General features: G+C 36.8%; 1 protein-coding gene across 1 annotated transcript in view; it reads right to left on the bottom strand.

The window, feature by feature from the left end:
• The window catches only part of LOC112049152 (myosin light chain kinase, smooth muscle), a 66,839-nt gene that overhangs the window by 39,425 nt on the left and 11,899 nt on the right, over nucleotides 1-15,515 (bottom strand). The window contains exon 2 of the mRNA XM_024086951.2: nucleotides 10,392-10,428. Within this exon, the coding sequence (XP_023942719.1) occupies nucleotides 10,392-10,425 (34 nt within the window). The 5' untranslated portion in view covers nucleotides 10,426-10,428. The remainder of the gene's footprint in view (nucleotides 1-10,391; nucleotides 10,429-15,515) is intronic.

Here is a 15,515-nt window from a genome sequence, read left to right as displayed (position 1 = left end):
GAGTACTGCTCTTCTCATTGTAGTTCCAAGTACCAGTGAATCTGAACTTGGTATACATTTCAATAAAGGACTTACTTATGTAAACTTCTTATCCAACATTTGTTGTAGGAGAGAGGACTGCTACATCGGGTTTAAAAACAGGTTGATGATGATGAGGTTGACAGCTGCGTGATCGTTTGGCAAATGACCAAGAATTCGTAAAACTCGAGTGCATTGAGCCACAAGTTCGGGAGCCTGTTGTTTAGTCTGGTGCACGCATGGCGCCTGCGAGATCGGGATGTGTCGTGTGACGAGTATGATGTGCTTTGAACTTTACGATTGGCATATTCAGTGCATGATTGCTTGTTTAATCCGTTTTTATGAGCTTTTATTAAACTCACCCTGTTTGTAGTATTAGTAAGTGTGGGTGGGAGATTTAGAACCATAGATGCTTCCAGATATTGGTTTGGTATTGGTATATTTGTCTTTGGTAAGAATTGATTACCGAGGTACCGGGTCAGATTATGAAGGTAGAAGGTGGTCATAGGATTAGCTTAACTAAGCGAGAATACCTAATATCGTTTGGGCTTGTTTATCTTACACTCTGGATCTTAATATTGTTTGCTAGAGCAATCATTATAATATCTTGGTTTTTATAATGCACTTTCAAACATTAATCTTATTTTGATTCGCGTAAAGACATAATCTGTGCAACCCAATATTACCACAACAAATTATTATGACCTAAGAAATTAAACTAAAAATGGAAAAGTTTGTATATTGTAGCGGTAGCAGTTGCCAAAGGCACAATCGCTCTATAACATGCATAAAAACCTTGAACTCACTATAAATGCAACAAAACCTACATGAGAACCAGCATATTCCAAAGCTAATCGTAGGATACCACCACATTTGTCACCACGTGAGCGGGGAAAATAACACGAGTAGAAAAGCTAAGTGTTGATATGTCATAAAAGAACTCCTTTACCCTATATTCGGATCACAAATCTAAGGATCTGCTCAGAGCTTTTATCTTCATCATCATCATCATCATCATCATTATCGATCTCCTTAAAAGAGATGATCTCTCTGTCTTTAGGAACATGCCTGGGGGTGCCCCAACTATGTCTATGAACTCTACTGTAAGACGCCTTGCCCTGCGCCCGTCAACCTGATGTTAAGCAAGTCTCTTGTGCCTGTAATTTAACCAGCAATCCTGCCCTCGTCGACCCGAATTCAGTGACGCAGTTTTTCGAACCCAGTTTGATTTACGACGCGTTACGTCACGTTAACCACTCACCACAAGTCACCTCAGTGTCCAAAGGTCAAGGGTCATAATGAATTTATTGCCACGAATTATTGTATGTTGCACATCGGTGTCATGGCGGCCAGTTAAATGTTAAGCGTCGAATGTAATTCGGGATCTATGATGCATGCATGCGTTTGATACTATGAAAATAGTCGACGAATGTCATTGTTCCGAAAGAAACATCATACGTACCTATTAGTCATATCATAAGTACCTATATACTTTCATGAGAGACGTGTTAGCCCAGTGGATATGACCTCTGCTTTCGATTTGGAGGGCGTAAGGTCGAATCCGGTCCGGGGCATGCACCTCTAACTTTTCTGTTGTGTGCATTTAAGAAATTAAATATCACACGTCTCAAGCGGTGAAGAAAAAACATCGTGAGGAAACATACATATAAAAAATTATAATTAATAAGTTAAATACAATAGCCGTGATAGCCCAGTGGATATGACCTCTGCCTCCGATTCCGGAGGGTGTGAGTTCGAATCCGATCCGGGGCATGCACCTCCAACTTTACAGTTGTCTGCATTTTAAGAAATTAAATATCACGTGTCTCAAACGGTGAAGGAAAACATCGTGAAGAAAGCCATACCAGAGAATTTCTTAATTCTCTGCGTGTGTGAAGTCTGCCAATCCGCATTGGGCCAGCGTGTACATCACGCTGGCCCATTGGCCTAACCCCTCTCATTCTGACTGGAGAGGAGACTCGAGCTCAGCAGTGAGCCGAATATGGGTTTATAATGATAAATGATGATGAGTTAAATACAATTATTTTACATTGAACATTAACTGTTTTGTATTACGTTATAGGTAACGTAAGCAACTATCTACCTATTATGAAAAAAATGACTTATAGCTCAGTTGACACTTTCGAAACTAAGAATTGAATTAATTTAATGATGATTAATTGAACAAGTGGCTTGAACATTATATTACGAAAAGCAAATAGAATGTGTATTATAACAGAAGGTTGCGCGTTTTACAATGCACCATTTTCCAGAGAATTGGTTACGATGCAAAATAAAATTATTCTTGACGCGGTTGGTGTGTTTAAATTATTATTACTTAGCAATTCAAACAATTCACGCTTTATGCTTGTCTATGAATAAACACAAGATTATTTTCAGTCAGTTTTCAATGTGATGTAGGTAATATCTTGTTTTTCATATTCACTATAAACGTATTTTTAACCGATTTCCAAAAAGGAGGAGGTTCTACCTTACCTTTGTAATATAAGAAATTAACATTAAGAGTGCGCAATATGTAATTTGGTGGTTACAAATGGTCCTGGATCTCAGATTCTGGAAAAGTTAGGAGCCTGATATTTGGGTAAATGATATTTCAAAGTGTTAGCTTCGCTATGACTATACAAAATACACAATTTGTAAAACTTTTCTCGATAGTTTATTTTTTTGGAAAATACATGTTTTGCTCACATTTTGCTTTCAATCACAGGAAAAGCAAACTTATTTTCTTAAATTTTTGTTTTGTATAGAAAATTCGGTATACCAAATTGTTTCAGCAGTTGCGGTGTTAAAGAGTAACAAACATCCAAAAAACGTATATCCATACAAACTTGTGCGTTTATAATATTATAGTAGGATACATTTAAGATACATAGAGTCTATGGCTTCCATTAGAAACTAAGAAATTATTAAGCTTTAAATAAATAATGAAGTCTTAATAGCTCAACGGTAAGAGCGGTCGGACTCACCACCGAGGGATGGTGGTTCGATCCCCGCCCCGTTGGTCTATTGTCGTACCCACTCCTAACACAGTCTTTCCCGACTAGTTGGAGGGGAATGGGAATATTTGGTCATAGTATAAAAGATATGGCAAATATTCTTTAAAAAAATGAATACGAAATCACGTGGCTTTAGAATTACTAATTTAGTGAATAGGCCAGCTGTTAGTGTATTAAACCCATAACTCTAAAAGCTTGCTGACATATATCATTAACAAGTCGTTAACCTATATTAGTCTACGATAATTCTCCACACGAAATCCAGATTTATCCAGAAAGTTATCTAATGCGCCAAATCTAAGGAACGTTCATTAAGGCACACGTCAACGACTTTTAAAAATATCTGTAATAATATTGTATAATTTGTACACAGGGTGACCATGTGCGAAGTAATAATTTAATTTCTCTAAATGATGGAAGCAAGTCAAGCAGCGGAAGATATCGTACCTAGGGCATATTTTGCGACACGAAAGATACCGTTTGCTTCAAACCATCATGATGGGCAAGATTGCAGGCAAAAGAGGTGTAGGAAGAAGAAAGAAGTCCTGGCTACGAAATATAAGGGAGTGGACTGGCATAAAGACAGTCGAAGAACTTTTCCGCCTAGCCATGGACAAGGAAAAGTTCAGAAAGCTGACCGCCGACCTTAGAGGCACTCTAAGAAGAAGAAATGATGGAATTTCTGTGAAAATTTATTGATTTATAAAGTTGAAATTTGGCAGGGAGGTATCTAGGTCTTAGTTAGGAGACGTCTGAAGAACGCATTTTACGAGAGGGCCAGATTATAAGGATCTAAGTGTGGACAATCGCGGAGGTTTATCAACCCTTTAACAGCTACCTAATGAAGTTAAATTTCCAGAACCATTTATTAACAAATAACATTAACCAAGATTACATATACTACACGCACATAAAAAAAACGAACGACAATGCTTCCCAGGCAACACAAACACAAGCTACACACGAGGTCCTCGATATCTGACGTCACCCAGACGTGGGCCTTTTAACTCACGACTTCGGGGGCGCACGGACTGATACACTCAGGCCAAAACACCGGCCCTCTAAGGTCCGAGTCTCAGAGGAGACGCCCTTAGAGAGTCGTTCCGCCCATCTACTTCTTGCTTCTGCCTTCGGGCCCTATCAGGCGATGCTTCTGCGATTGCCCAAACCCCCCGGTGAAGCCGCTGAGGTCCCATAAAGAGTCTATGGCACTTACACAATCAGAAAAAAAAACATACAAACACTGAATTTAAATTATACAAACACGTTATTTTTTTTTTAATAATGTGCTTTACGGCTCTGGGTTCTAGTCCTTTTGAGCCCAACTCTAACGTTAAGAACTTCACGAAACACAAAGACTCAATGCTCCGCGCTGAGCGATTTTATGTATAGACAGATGACGTCGTTATTTCTTGAACTACCTCCCAAGAGTGGTTTAATTATTTATCAACGATTTATTTGTATAAACCTCGCCATGTTTGTATAATTATTTTACAATATGGCCACCCGATGGCGTGACCGTATGGTCACTGGTGGTATAAATATTTCACCATTCGTGTGTTCACACGTTCACTGTTTTATGAATTAATGTTCTTGTTATAATATTCTCGGAAATAAATTTGCATAATATGATAATGATTATGTTTAGATTTCTGTTGCATAACGATACATGAGATTTAGTTAGTCATGCTTCATGCTTCCCAGTTTTAAAATAATCAACAAATCATTTCTAAATGTCAAACATTTCTTAAAAATGATTATTGTCTATTTGGTAAATTAAATATTATTAAATTTTTTAATCCGCATTGGGCCAGCGTGGTAGCCTAACCTCTTTCAAGCTGAGATGAGACTCATGCTCAACAGTGAGCTGAATATGGGTACTGAAAAAAATTGATTATTTATTACAGATTTGGCTTACTTGCGATTTTATGCAATCAAAATGCATTAGCAGCTATGTTTATCTTTGATAATTACAATTTTTATAATATAAAGATAGCAAAGATTCGATAATATTTTGTACCTAGCAATCTTACGCAAATATAATCATTTGATTAGATTATGAATGGTAGTTAATTATATCCACCACGCTGGCCCAATGCGGTTTGGCAGACCTCACACACACAGAGAATTAAGAAAATTCTCCGGTATGCTGGTTTCCTTACGATGTTTTTTTTTTCATATAAATCTAATGATCATTATGTACCTACGACGTCATTAGTTCGTGCCATTTTGTATGAGGCGTTTTTCAGGGATCCGTGGCAGCGCCGCAAATCTGACCCTATAAATCCCTGTAGCTCCGAAAGTAATGATCGCAGATATCCTGTTACTTTTACAAAATTGCTTAACTATTAGTATACTCTTAATTTATACACAATTTAAAAACTGTCATCATCCCTATTCCACCTTAATGGTTTTAAAATAATACCAGAGACAAGCCTTCGGAGTTTAAAAGTGCAACTCGCGAGTAGCATAAAACACGTGTAAAGACACACTAAGAATTTCAACTCTCGTTGTTTTGTAATCAGCAAATGCTGTGAAATGCGTCATCAGTGATCTATTCGCTTAAGATGAATGGCAGCACACATACATAGGGACAGCACGTAGCGATGGCGGATGTGACGCGATGTCATTAGGAAAATAAATGATTCTTTTGCTGTAGCCGCGTTGGAGATACTCCAAAATGCATTACATGACATGAGGTTGTTAACGTTTTATTGTTTTTACATTAAAAAAACATTTATGAAAATGATTATCAGCTTATTTTTAATCGCTTATGCTACAGGGTCTCTATCATGAAACAATCTGGAGCCACAGAGTAACCAGAGAGAGCCTTTACAAACTGCGTGCTGAAGCCGATGCAACCCACAAAAATAAACGAAAGTCACGCGTATCCTTAACCCCTTTCTTGGCTTAGACAAACTTTTTTCATAATTTGTATTTCAAAATTTAACACTACCAACAATTACGTAAATTAATATAATAATCAATAATAAGCAATAAAAGTAAACTGTATCTTTTTTCTTTAGTTTTTGAGAACAGTTTTTAAAATATTTAAAAACATAACACGCCATTTTGGTGATGCGACGGTTCGTATCGTACTGACAAGAGAACGTATTCGTTTTTGAATTTCATATTCGTGACGGGTACGACACCGTCGTGTCCCGTAAGCTCCATCTGTATATTATTGAGTAATCTGTGACTAGAGCTTACATACACAATGCTTCATTATGAATTGGCGGGATTATAAAGACTATGTTTAATTCTGTAATTGTGACCTGCTGTCCGCGGGATCAAATAAACTTAATTACTCCGTAGTTGAGAAGTTTCTGAGAAAATTTCGTAGTAGCACAGAAAATTTCGTAAAGAAGAGAATTTCGTTCTCGAATATATTTAGGAATATTATTACTAATAACAGTTATTTGTTCATTTTTTTAATAACTTGCATTAATTCACTGAAATCTTAAAACACCTGAAAAGTATCGCGATGTAGCAATCAAATTAAACAAAATGGACGTCGGTGCATCAGGTGTTTTTCAATGCTTTTCTTTGTCCGGTTTTAATTTAGTACTTTATTAATAACAATGAGTATAATGAACCTTACTGTTATTATAAAAATGCTCAGCTTCTTGTCCAACAAGGACAAAATATGAAAATTATACTTGCGTGTAAGATTGTATTTCTAGAGATGGGCGATAATAATTGCAACACAATTAATCTATACTTACTAATAATATAAAGCTGAAGAGTTTGTTTGTTTGTGTGTTTGATTGAACGCGCTAATCTCAGGAGCTACTGGTCTGACTTGAAAAATTCTTTCTGTGTTAGATAGCCCATTTATTGAGGAAGGCTATAGGCTATATATTATCCCCGTATTCCTACAGGAACGGGAACCACGTGTGTAAAAGCGCGCGGCGTCAGCTAATATATTATATAATAGATGCACAATGTCATATATTTTATACTGATTTTTCTTTTGGTTTATGTACTTCTTGTGTTGTAATTATTTACTCAAATAAACTTATGTAGATATCTAGATGACCAAGTGGTGCAGTGGGTTGTGGGCACATATCTTCTTCATCATCATCATTATCATCATCATCAGCATCATCATCATCATCATATTAGCCGATGGACGTCCACTGCAGGACATAGGTCTTTAGTAGAACATTCGATTTTCACGATCGCGATACTGAGCCGCCTGCATCCAGCGAATCCCTGCGACTCGCTTAATGTCGTCAGTCCACCTGGTGGGGGTCGACCAACACTGCGCTTTGTAGTGTGAGGTCGCCATTCCAGCACCTTGGGACCCCAACGTCCATCTCTTCGAACTATGTGCCCCCATATTGCCACTTCAGCTTCGCGTCTCGTTGAGCTATGTCGGTGGTTTTGGTTCTTCTGCGGATCTCCTCATTTCTAATTCAACTGTCTTCACATAAGTAAAATGAAATTGTGTGATGAGTAGTGTTTTCGCCGCATAGCAACGACTTACGGTACGGACGGCTTCAGTGTGCTCGTGGCGTTCGAGGCGTCCACATCCCTTGTTGTGTAATTCTTTATGGGTTATTTGGGATAGGCGGGGAGAGTGACTTGAGTGGAAAAGGGGAGTGTTTGTACATAGTCGAAGGTACCTTTAACCCTACACACATCGATCACAAGTACGTGACTTCACTCAAGGTCATTCTCTGCCATTCTAGCCTGCCATCCTAGTTGTTAATTAAGTTGTCCTAACTAGTGTTGTGAATCACACACAACCTTTGACCTTTGGTCGATATAGTTTTCTTATATTTGTAATCACTGTAATTCTAATACAATGATATCTTATGGTAAGCGAATGGTCTACTAAAATGACATATCTCTCTCAAGTCAAGTAAATTAAAATAGCATTGAGTCATACCAATTTATCTAACAAAAACTATTAGTGCAACTGATTGGTTACGATAAGATTAGGGATAAGGCATGACCTATTATGTTTTATCAATTTATCTTAGTGGGCCAATTCTGTGTTTCACTTACGTAAACCTGTCGCACAAGTGATTTAGTAATGACATACTATTCGTCATCGGGTTTTCTGACATAATTGCTTTAAACATTAGTTTATTTATATTAGTTATCGTATCGTTACCGTTAAGAGTGTGCAATATGTAATTTGGTGGTTACAAATGGTTCTGGATCTCAGATTCTGGAAAAGTTAGGAGCCTGATATTTGGGTAAATGATATTTCAAAGTGTTAGCTTCGTTATGACTATACTAAATACACAATTTGTAAAACTTTTCTCGATAGTTTATTTTTTTTTAAAATACATGTTTTGCTCACATTTTGCTTTCAATCTCAGGAAAAGCAAACTTATTTTCTTAAATTTTTGTTTTGTATAGAAAATTAGGTATAAATCTTGAACATGGCCATTTTGTTTTCGTTATGTTGTTTAATTTACTTGCAATTAGGTAAAAATGGTTTTGGCGCTCACGTCATAAAATTTGCGTCGTGCGTCAATCGCTCCGTGCTTTTCACTCACGTGAAAGTCATAATTCGGCGTCTCGTTTGCGCTTCGAATTTTATCCATATCGTACCGACGCGCTGCGCGCTCTTAATTCTTATTTACCATTTTTAAGATATAGGTACATTTTTGGAAATGTGTCAGGAAAATACCTTCAAGTAGACCTAATTATCTCTATCTAGGTACTAGGTAGGTATATAAGTTGTATAGATTTATAAATTTTACTAGCTGACGCCGCGTGGTTCCCGTTTCCGTAGGAATACGAGGATAATATATAGCCTTATTCCTCGATGCTATCAACCACTGAAAAAATTTTTAAAATCGGATCAATAGTTCCTGAGATTAGCGCGTTCAAACTAACAAACAAACTCTTCAGCTTTTTATTATTAGTAGGATAGGTAGTAGGTATAGATTTATTTAAGATAGCCACCACAGGTACGTCTTTCCTTATAATTTTCTCTTTTTAAAAGATTGACATCGTAAACCATTTTCATTAATCGTAACCACAGTAGATAACCGTCGTATTGTGATTATAATAAATAAGATTTCTCATAATAATACCTACTTATCTCAAAAAAATAATATAGAAAAGTACCTACTTGTTCTTCGTTATCTGCGATCTCCCAAAGCCTATTTAGCAATAAGAGCACAGGCTGACTTTTCACCATTCCTAAAGTCAGTTAGGCCACATTCGCACGAGCGCTTTTTTAACGGACGTTCAAATACAACAAATGCATTTCATATGTTCACACGACAGCGTTTTAAAAAACGCTTTTTTTCGAACAGTGTTGCATTTTAAACTTTTGGCGTTGTAAATAGACCTTCATTTAACTTCATAATATATTTCAACGCTTTTTTAACATCCGTTAAAAAAAACTCTCGTGCGAATGACGGCAGCACGCATGTCTGACATATCGCGTTGCTGATTACAAGTGCGATTCTTTTTCGGGACGTCCAGACAAATGATCTTTCACAAATCACATGTCGTCCCCAGTAAGAACTGCCGCGTCTCCAAGCGTTAAACCAGCCGGTCTAAAATAAACGAATTCCGATCTTCTGCCAAAAATCGAATGTTTTTGTTTATTTTATTCGAGCCAATTGCTTTCAGCACGCTGTATCACGCCTTTTTGACTTACGAGCGAATGGGAACACGCAAAAGAAGTGACGCTTTTTTCATTGATTTGTGTTTTGTTTTCTAATACATTGGGAGTTTGTGTACTGCTGTGTATTGTACCCAGATCGTCGTGATTTTCTAAAAGCTGAAAGTTAGTCAGCACATACTCCTACGCTGAGAAACACAGTCGTATAGATCAAAACTTAGCGTCTGTAGCCAATATTAGTAATAGTTACTAGAGGACGCCCGCGACTTCGTCCGCGTGCGTCGATGTAAACTTTCAATCCCTATTGCACCCCCTTAATAATAATAAATAGCCCATTAAGTAATCATATTAAAGAACAATAACTCGAAAAATTAACAATGTGTATAAAAAATTTCAACCCCTTTTTAACCACTTAGGGGTAGAATTTTGAAAAATCATGCATGATTTTAGTATTTTTTTGGTAGTAGATAAGTACACATACCAATTTTTACAAATGTAATTTAAAAATGAAGGACTTTCCAATCAAACTTTAAATCCTTCTGATTTAATTTTCGCGACTATAAGTATCCTATAAGTTATAACCTTCTATAAGTATACTTATTATGATATCAAATATGATAATGATAACTATTATTTTTTCTATTGATACAATACCTTACACTAATTTATCAGAACAACCGTATAAATCATTGAAAAAAAAAATAAGAAAATAAAAAAAAAATACTATTAAATATACTTGACAGATAAGAAATTTAAATTACCTCCAACTGGATCCGTTTCATCGACGTGAATCATGATCTGGAACAAACAATGCTTGATCAGTATTACGGCATTTAATTAGTAAAACATTAGGCAGTAGAATCACCAAAACATTCCGTGACTCATATCAAAATCGAAATCGTGTAATATTCCGTCTCTATAAAGTTCCCAGGCCGTTATGAATTAACAAATGATATATTGTCGTCAACTTGACCAATTTATCAAAGTACGGAAGTAATATTTGTCAAACGTCACTTTTCGCTTTCTTTTTATCTGAAACCGTGACTTTATTATTATTAAGTTGTTCGTCCTCGTATTTTAATCATGTTTTATAATCTCTATAATGATGTCTAGTTTGATGGATTGTGTGTTTAGGCTTGCTATGCTAACAAATCTATGACACTCAGTTCTTAGGTTCCTTTGACTGTATCATCTACTAGCTGACGCCACGCGGTTTTACCCGCGTGGTTCCCGTTCCCGTAGGAATACGGGGATAATATATAGCCTATAGCCTTCCTCGATAAATGGACTATCTAAAACTGAAAGAATTTTTCAAATCGGACCGGTAGTTCCTGAGATTAGCGCGTTCAATCAATCAATAAAACCAAACAAATTACATTTCAAATTGAAACTATTATTTGGTACCTACCTACTAAAACTAATTTAGTTTTGCTATAATTTGGATAGATACCTATTTGTAATGTTTTGTTGTATTGCCTAATTAAAATTGTTTGTTTAAAACATATCCTGTTAGATAGGCAACGTATTTATTAGTTTGTTTTTAAAACAACTTTCCAGAAACTACCTTCCGAACGGTGGTACGAGTATGTGATGTTTTAAAACTGCATGTGAAATAAGGCTACTTGAAATATTGGAATTAAGTATTTTTTATAGTAATAATTAAAAGAGGCACTTTATTTATTACGTGAATTTTTCCAGTCTATCTACACATTCACCATTATTATCACTATTAGCACCTTATTTTAACTTCTTGGATATTCGTGCGTAATAAGTAAAGTAAACAAGAAGCCCTCATTCGCACGAGAGTTTTTTAACGGACGTTAAAAAAGCTTTCAAATACAACAAATACATTCCCAAGTATATGTTCACACGACAGCGTTTTTAAAACACAACGCTTTTTCCGATTAGTATTGCATTTACAATTTTGGGCGTTGGAAATAGACCTCAGTCATTGAACTTCATACTATTTTTGAACGCTTTTTAACGTCCGTTAAAAAAACTCTTGTGCGAATGAGTGCTAAAAATTACTTTATTACGAGTGTCTGAGACTTCGTCCGTGTGAAAATTGATGTAGACTTTCAACCCCTATTTTGCCCCCTTCTCTTTTTTTGCATGTTTTATAAAAAATAGTCCAGTAGTATTTTTACAAAAATATTACTTAAACCATGGACGATTTAGCACTTTAAGGGTAAAATTTTGAAAAATCTTGAATTACATTATTTTTAGTATTTTTCAGGCAGTACAACTACTTGAAGAATGAAATGAAGAACTTCTAATTACCACCATTTTTGATTTTATAGCGTTCTCGTCTTTCTATTCATCATCATCATCGTATGAAACTATTTTTACTTCTTGAACATTATTCGGGGTAGTGTAATGGACTAAAGAACCAGGTTCTTAAGTAGAAGCTTTTCCTTTTTCATCATCATAATCATCATCATCAACATCTCCATCATAATTATCATCAACTTGATTATCACCATCATCATCACGGTCATGCCCCTCTAGCCCACTGTCTACGATCGCTAACGCTTCGAAAACTAGAAAGATGTATGGGAATGACATTTGTAATCGACAGGTTACGTGATCATGATCTGTCATTTCCATACATTTTTCTAGTTTTCGTAGAAAGAGAATCGACGTGCTACTTGGCTAGGGGGGATGTTTTTACTTCTTAATTATAGTTTCCTTTCTTATATAATGACGCTAAAGAATACCTACTACACGATTATGTACTTTAGTCATCTGCGTGTTTGTTTTAGTGTAGTCCTAATTGGCAGCTTACCTATATGGATTATTTTTGTTTAGTCGTAAAGCTGTACGGAATTCAAGGACACGATCGCTTTGTTTATACATTTCGCGCGAGGTTTCCAAGTTTACTGTATAATTAGTCTACGTATTTGGGTCAACTATTCGAGCTTGCGGCTCGCTGTTATGATTCTTTGGCGACGGTTTAGTTGGCAGAATATTTGCCATATATTTTTTTTAAATATGACCAATATCGGGTATATTGGTCAAATTATCGCCTCAAATCTAAATCGTATCTAAAAGAAAAACTGTTTCTTGAAGAAAGTGTAGCTATTGAGGTAAAATTTGAACATAGAATGGTATCTGGTGGTAAAAGAATTTTCAAAATCGGATGTGTTTGTGTAGAGATTACCTCGTACAACACCACAAACTTTACCTCTTTATAATCCTACAAATGTTATAAACGCGAAAGTTTGTATGGATGTTTTAATCCTCTTTAATCCCGCAACCGATTTGGCTGAAATTTAGAATGGAAATAGATTTTACTTTAGATTAACACTTAGGCTACTTTTCGTTCCGGAATAATCCATGGTTCCTGAGGGATTTGTGAAAAACTAAATTTCATGCGGACGAAGTCGCTTACGTGCGCTAGTATTACTATATTGACGAATGTTTGTCTATTTTTTGTACTATTAAAAAAACAACAAACAACACAATGGGTTTCATGCGATTTTCTCCAATCGGGAGAGTATTTCATGGCAAAGGTTTTAGGTACCTACATAATATGTAACTTGTCAAGGTTTTGGGTAAAGTGTATCGGTTTTTTTCCGTTACAGAAACTCTTTCTGTCATATAATTTACCAAATCTAATACCTACTTAAATATTTCCCCGCGAAGCACGAGTAAGAACATTTTTAACATCATAGGCTCTACCACTAGGTAAGTAGATCGTTGTTCCCATAAATAATGTGAAGTGATTAAAAATTTGATAAGAGTAAGACATGATTCAAAATCACACAGCGAGCGATGGAACAAGCTATGCTAGGAGTATGATCGAATCAATCAACTAAAGTCACCGACATAGCTCAACGTGTCGCGAAGCTGAAGAGGCAATGGGTGGGGCACATAGTTCGAAGAGCCGATGAACGTTGGGGTCCCAAGGTACTAGAATAGCGACCCCGCACCGAAAAGCGCAGTGTTGGTCAAAACCCCCCCATCAAGTAGACTGAGGACATCAAGCGGGTTGCAGGGAGCCGCTGGATGCTGGCAGCTTCAGATCGTTTTGTTTGGAAGTTCATGCAAGAGGAGTTGATCAGTGCGCATAGTGGGAGTTTTCAATGTTTTCATACCATTACTATCGCGTTAACGTAAACGAGAATTTATATGGAATTGAAACAGTTGCAGTAGTGCCATTAGATGTAGCTGTTTCAATTCCTTAGAAATTTGCGTATTAAAAGTACCTTAGATAAGTGTGTCCTATAGTTCGGTGTTCCCATAAATAATTTGAAGTGTTTAAAAATGTGTTAAGATTAAGACTTGATGGAGATTAATGTTTAGATCCACAGTTCCGGCAGTTTACGCTTTGAAATTGAAACGGAGCAGAAATATGGGACAAGGTCAGTTTATTTTGCTTGTATAATAAAATAATTGAAATATCACAGCTTAGTGAGACGCGTCAGGTGTGTAATAGCAGAGCAATTCACTAACTAAAAACAAGATTAATATCAATGCCAAGATAAATGATTACTGAAGGCCTCCGTAGCGCAGTGGTATGAGCGGTATGGATTGGCAAGACGGAGGTCTTGGGTTTAATCATCAGCTGGGCCGATTGTGGTTTTCTTAATTGATCCAGGTTTGGCTGGTGATTTCGGCCGTGGCTAGTTACCACCCTACCGGCAAAGACGTACCGCCAAGCGATTTAGCGTTCCGGTGCGATACCGTGTAGAAACCGAAAGGGGTGTGGATTTTCATCCTCCTCCTAACAAGTTAGCCTGCTTCCATCTTAGACTGCATCATCACTTACCATCAGGTGAGATTGTAGTCAAGGGCTAACTTGTAAAGAATAAAAAAAAAAGAAAAACCACTACTTTAGTACGGCACTAGGTTTTTCGACATTTATTTTTAATCATCTTTAACACTGTAACAAAGCCGTACGGAAATACTTAGTCGGAATTCATCATTTGTACCTGCGAATTCCGTTTGCACTCACCTGTACCGCTCAGAAAAGACGGCATAGTGCTCAGAAGTATTTCCTGATATAGTAACAGCTTTCTAGACATTTCACAGGTACATTTTGTTCAAGGGCTTGTAGTAGTAGTAGTCATCAACCCATATTCGGCTCACTGCTGAGCTCGAGTCTCCTCTCAGAATGAGATGGGCAAGGCCATTAGTCCACCACGCTGGCCCAATGCGGATTGGCAGACTTCATACACGCAGAGAATTAAGATAATTCTCTGGTATGCAGGTTTCCTCACGATGTTTTCCTTCACCGATTGAGACACGTGATATTTAATTTCTTAAAATGCACACAACTGAAAAGTTGGAGGTGCATGCCCCGGACCGGATTCGAACCCACACCCTCCGGAATCAGAGGCAGAGGTTATGTCCACTGGGCTATCACGGCTCCTCTATATGGGCTATCGGCTATCGGCTATCAAGGGCTTGTAGTCTATAACATATAATCTCAATTTCGTATATGACAACTAACATACTTCAAGGTTAGTGAATTATCCTGCTGTAGTTCCGGTAATTGAGTAATTTTGGTGAATTGGTGACAATGCAAAAATATATATATATATATACCCTTAATATTGCCTACACGTATCAGAATCTAATTGGTTGATAAATAATCAGGAAGTTGTTTTACTCGTAATCTAGCAACAAAGATATATAAAAGCTTGGCAGGTAAATAATAGTTGTTCATCGTCCCCAACCCATATTCGGCTCACTGCTGAGCTCGAGTCTCCTCTCAGAACGAGAGGGACAGTTGTTCATAACAAAACTATATGTTCAAATGTTAGTATTTTTTTTTACAAGTTAGCCCTTGACTGCAATCTCACCTGATGATAAGTGATGATGCAATCTAAGATGAAAGTAGGCTAACTTGTTAGGAGGAGGATGAAAATAAACACCCCTTT

This window comes from Bicyclus anynana, chromosome 23 (assembly GCF_947172395.1).
Source record: "Bicyclus anynana chromosome 23, ilBicAnyn1.1, whole genome shotgun sequence".
NCBI classification, from domain to species: Eukaryota; Metazoa; Arthropoda; class Insecta; order Lepidoptera; family Nymphalidae; genus Bicyclus; species Bicyclus anynana.
Note: the sequence above shows the minus strand (reverse complement) of the source record. Positions and strands in the feature narration are given on the sequence as shown.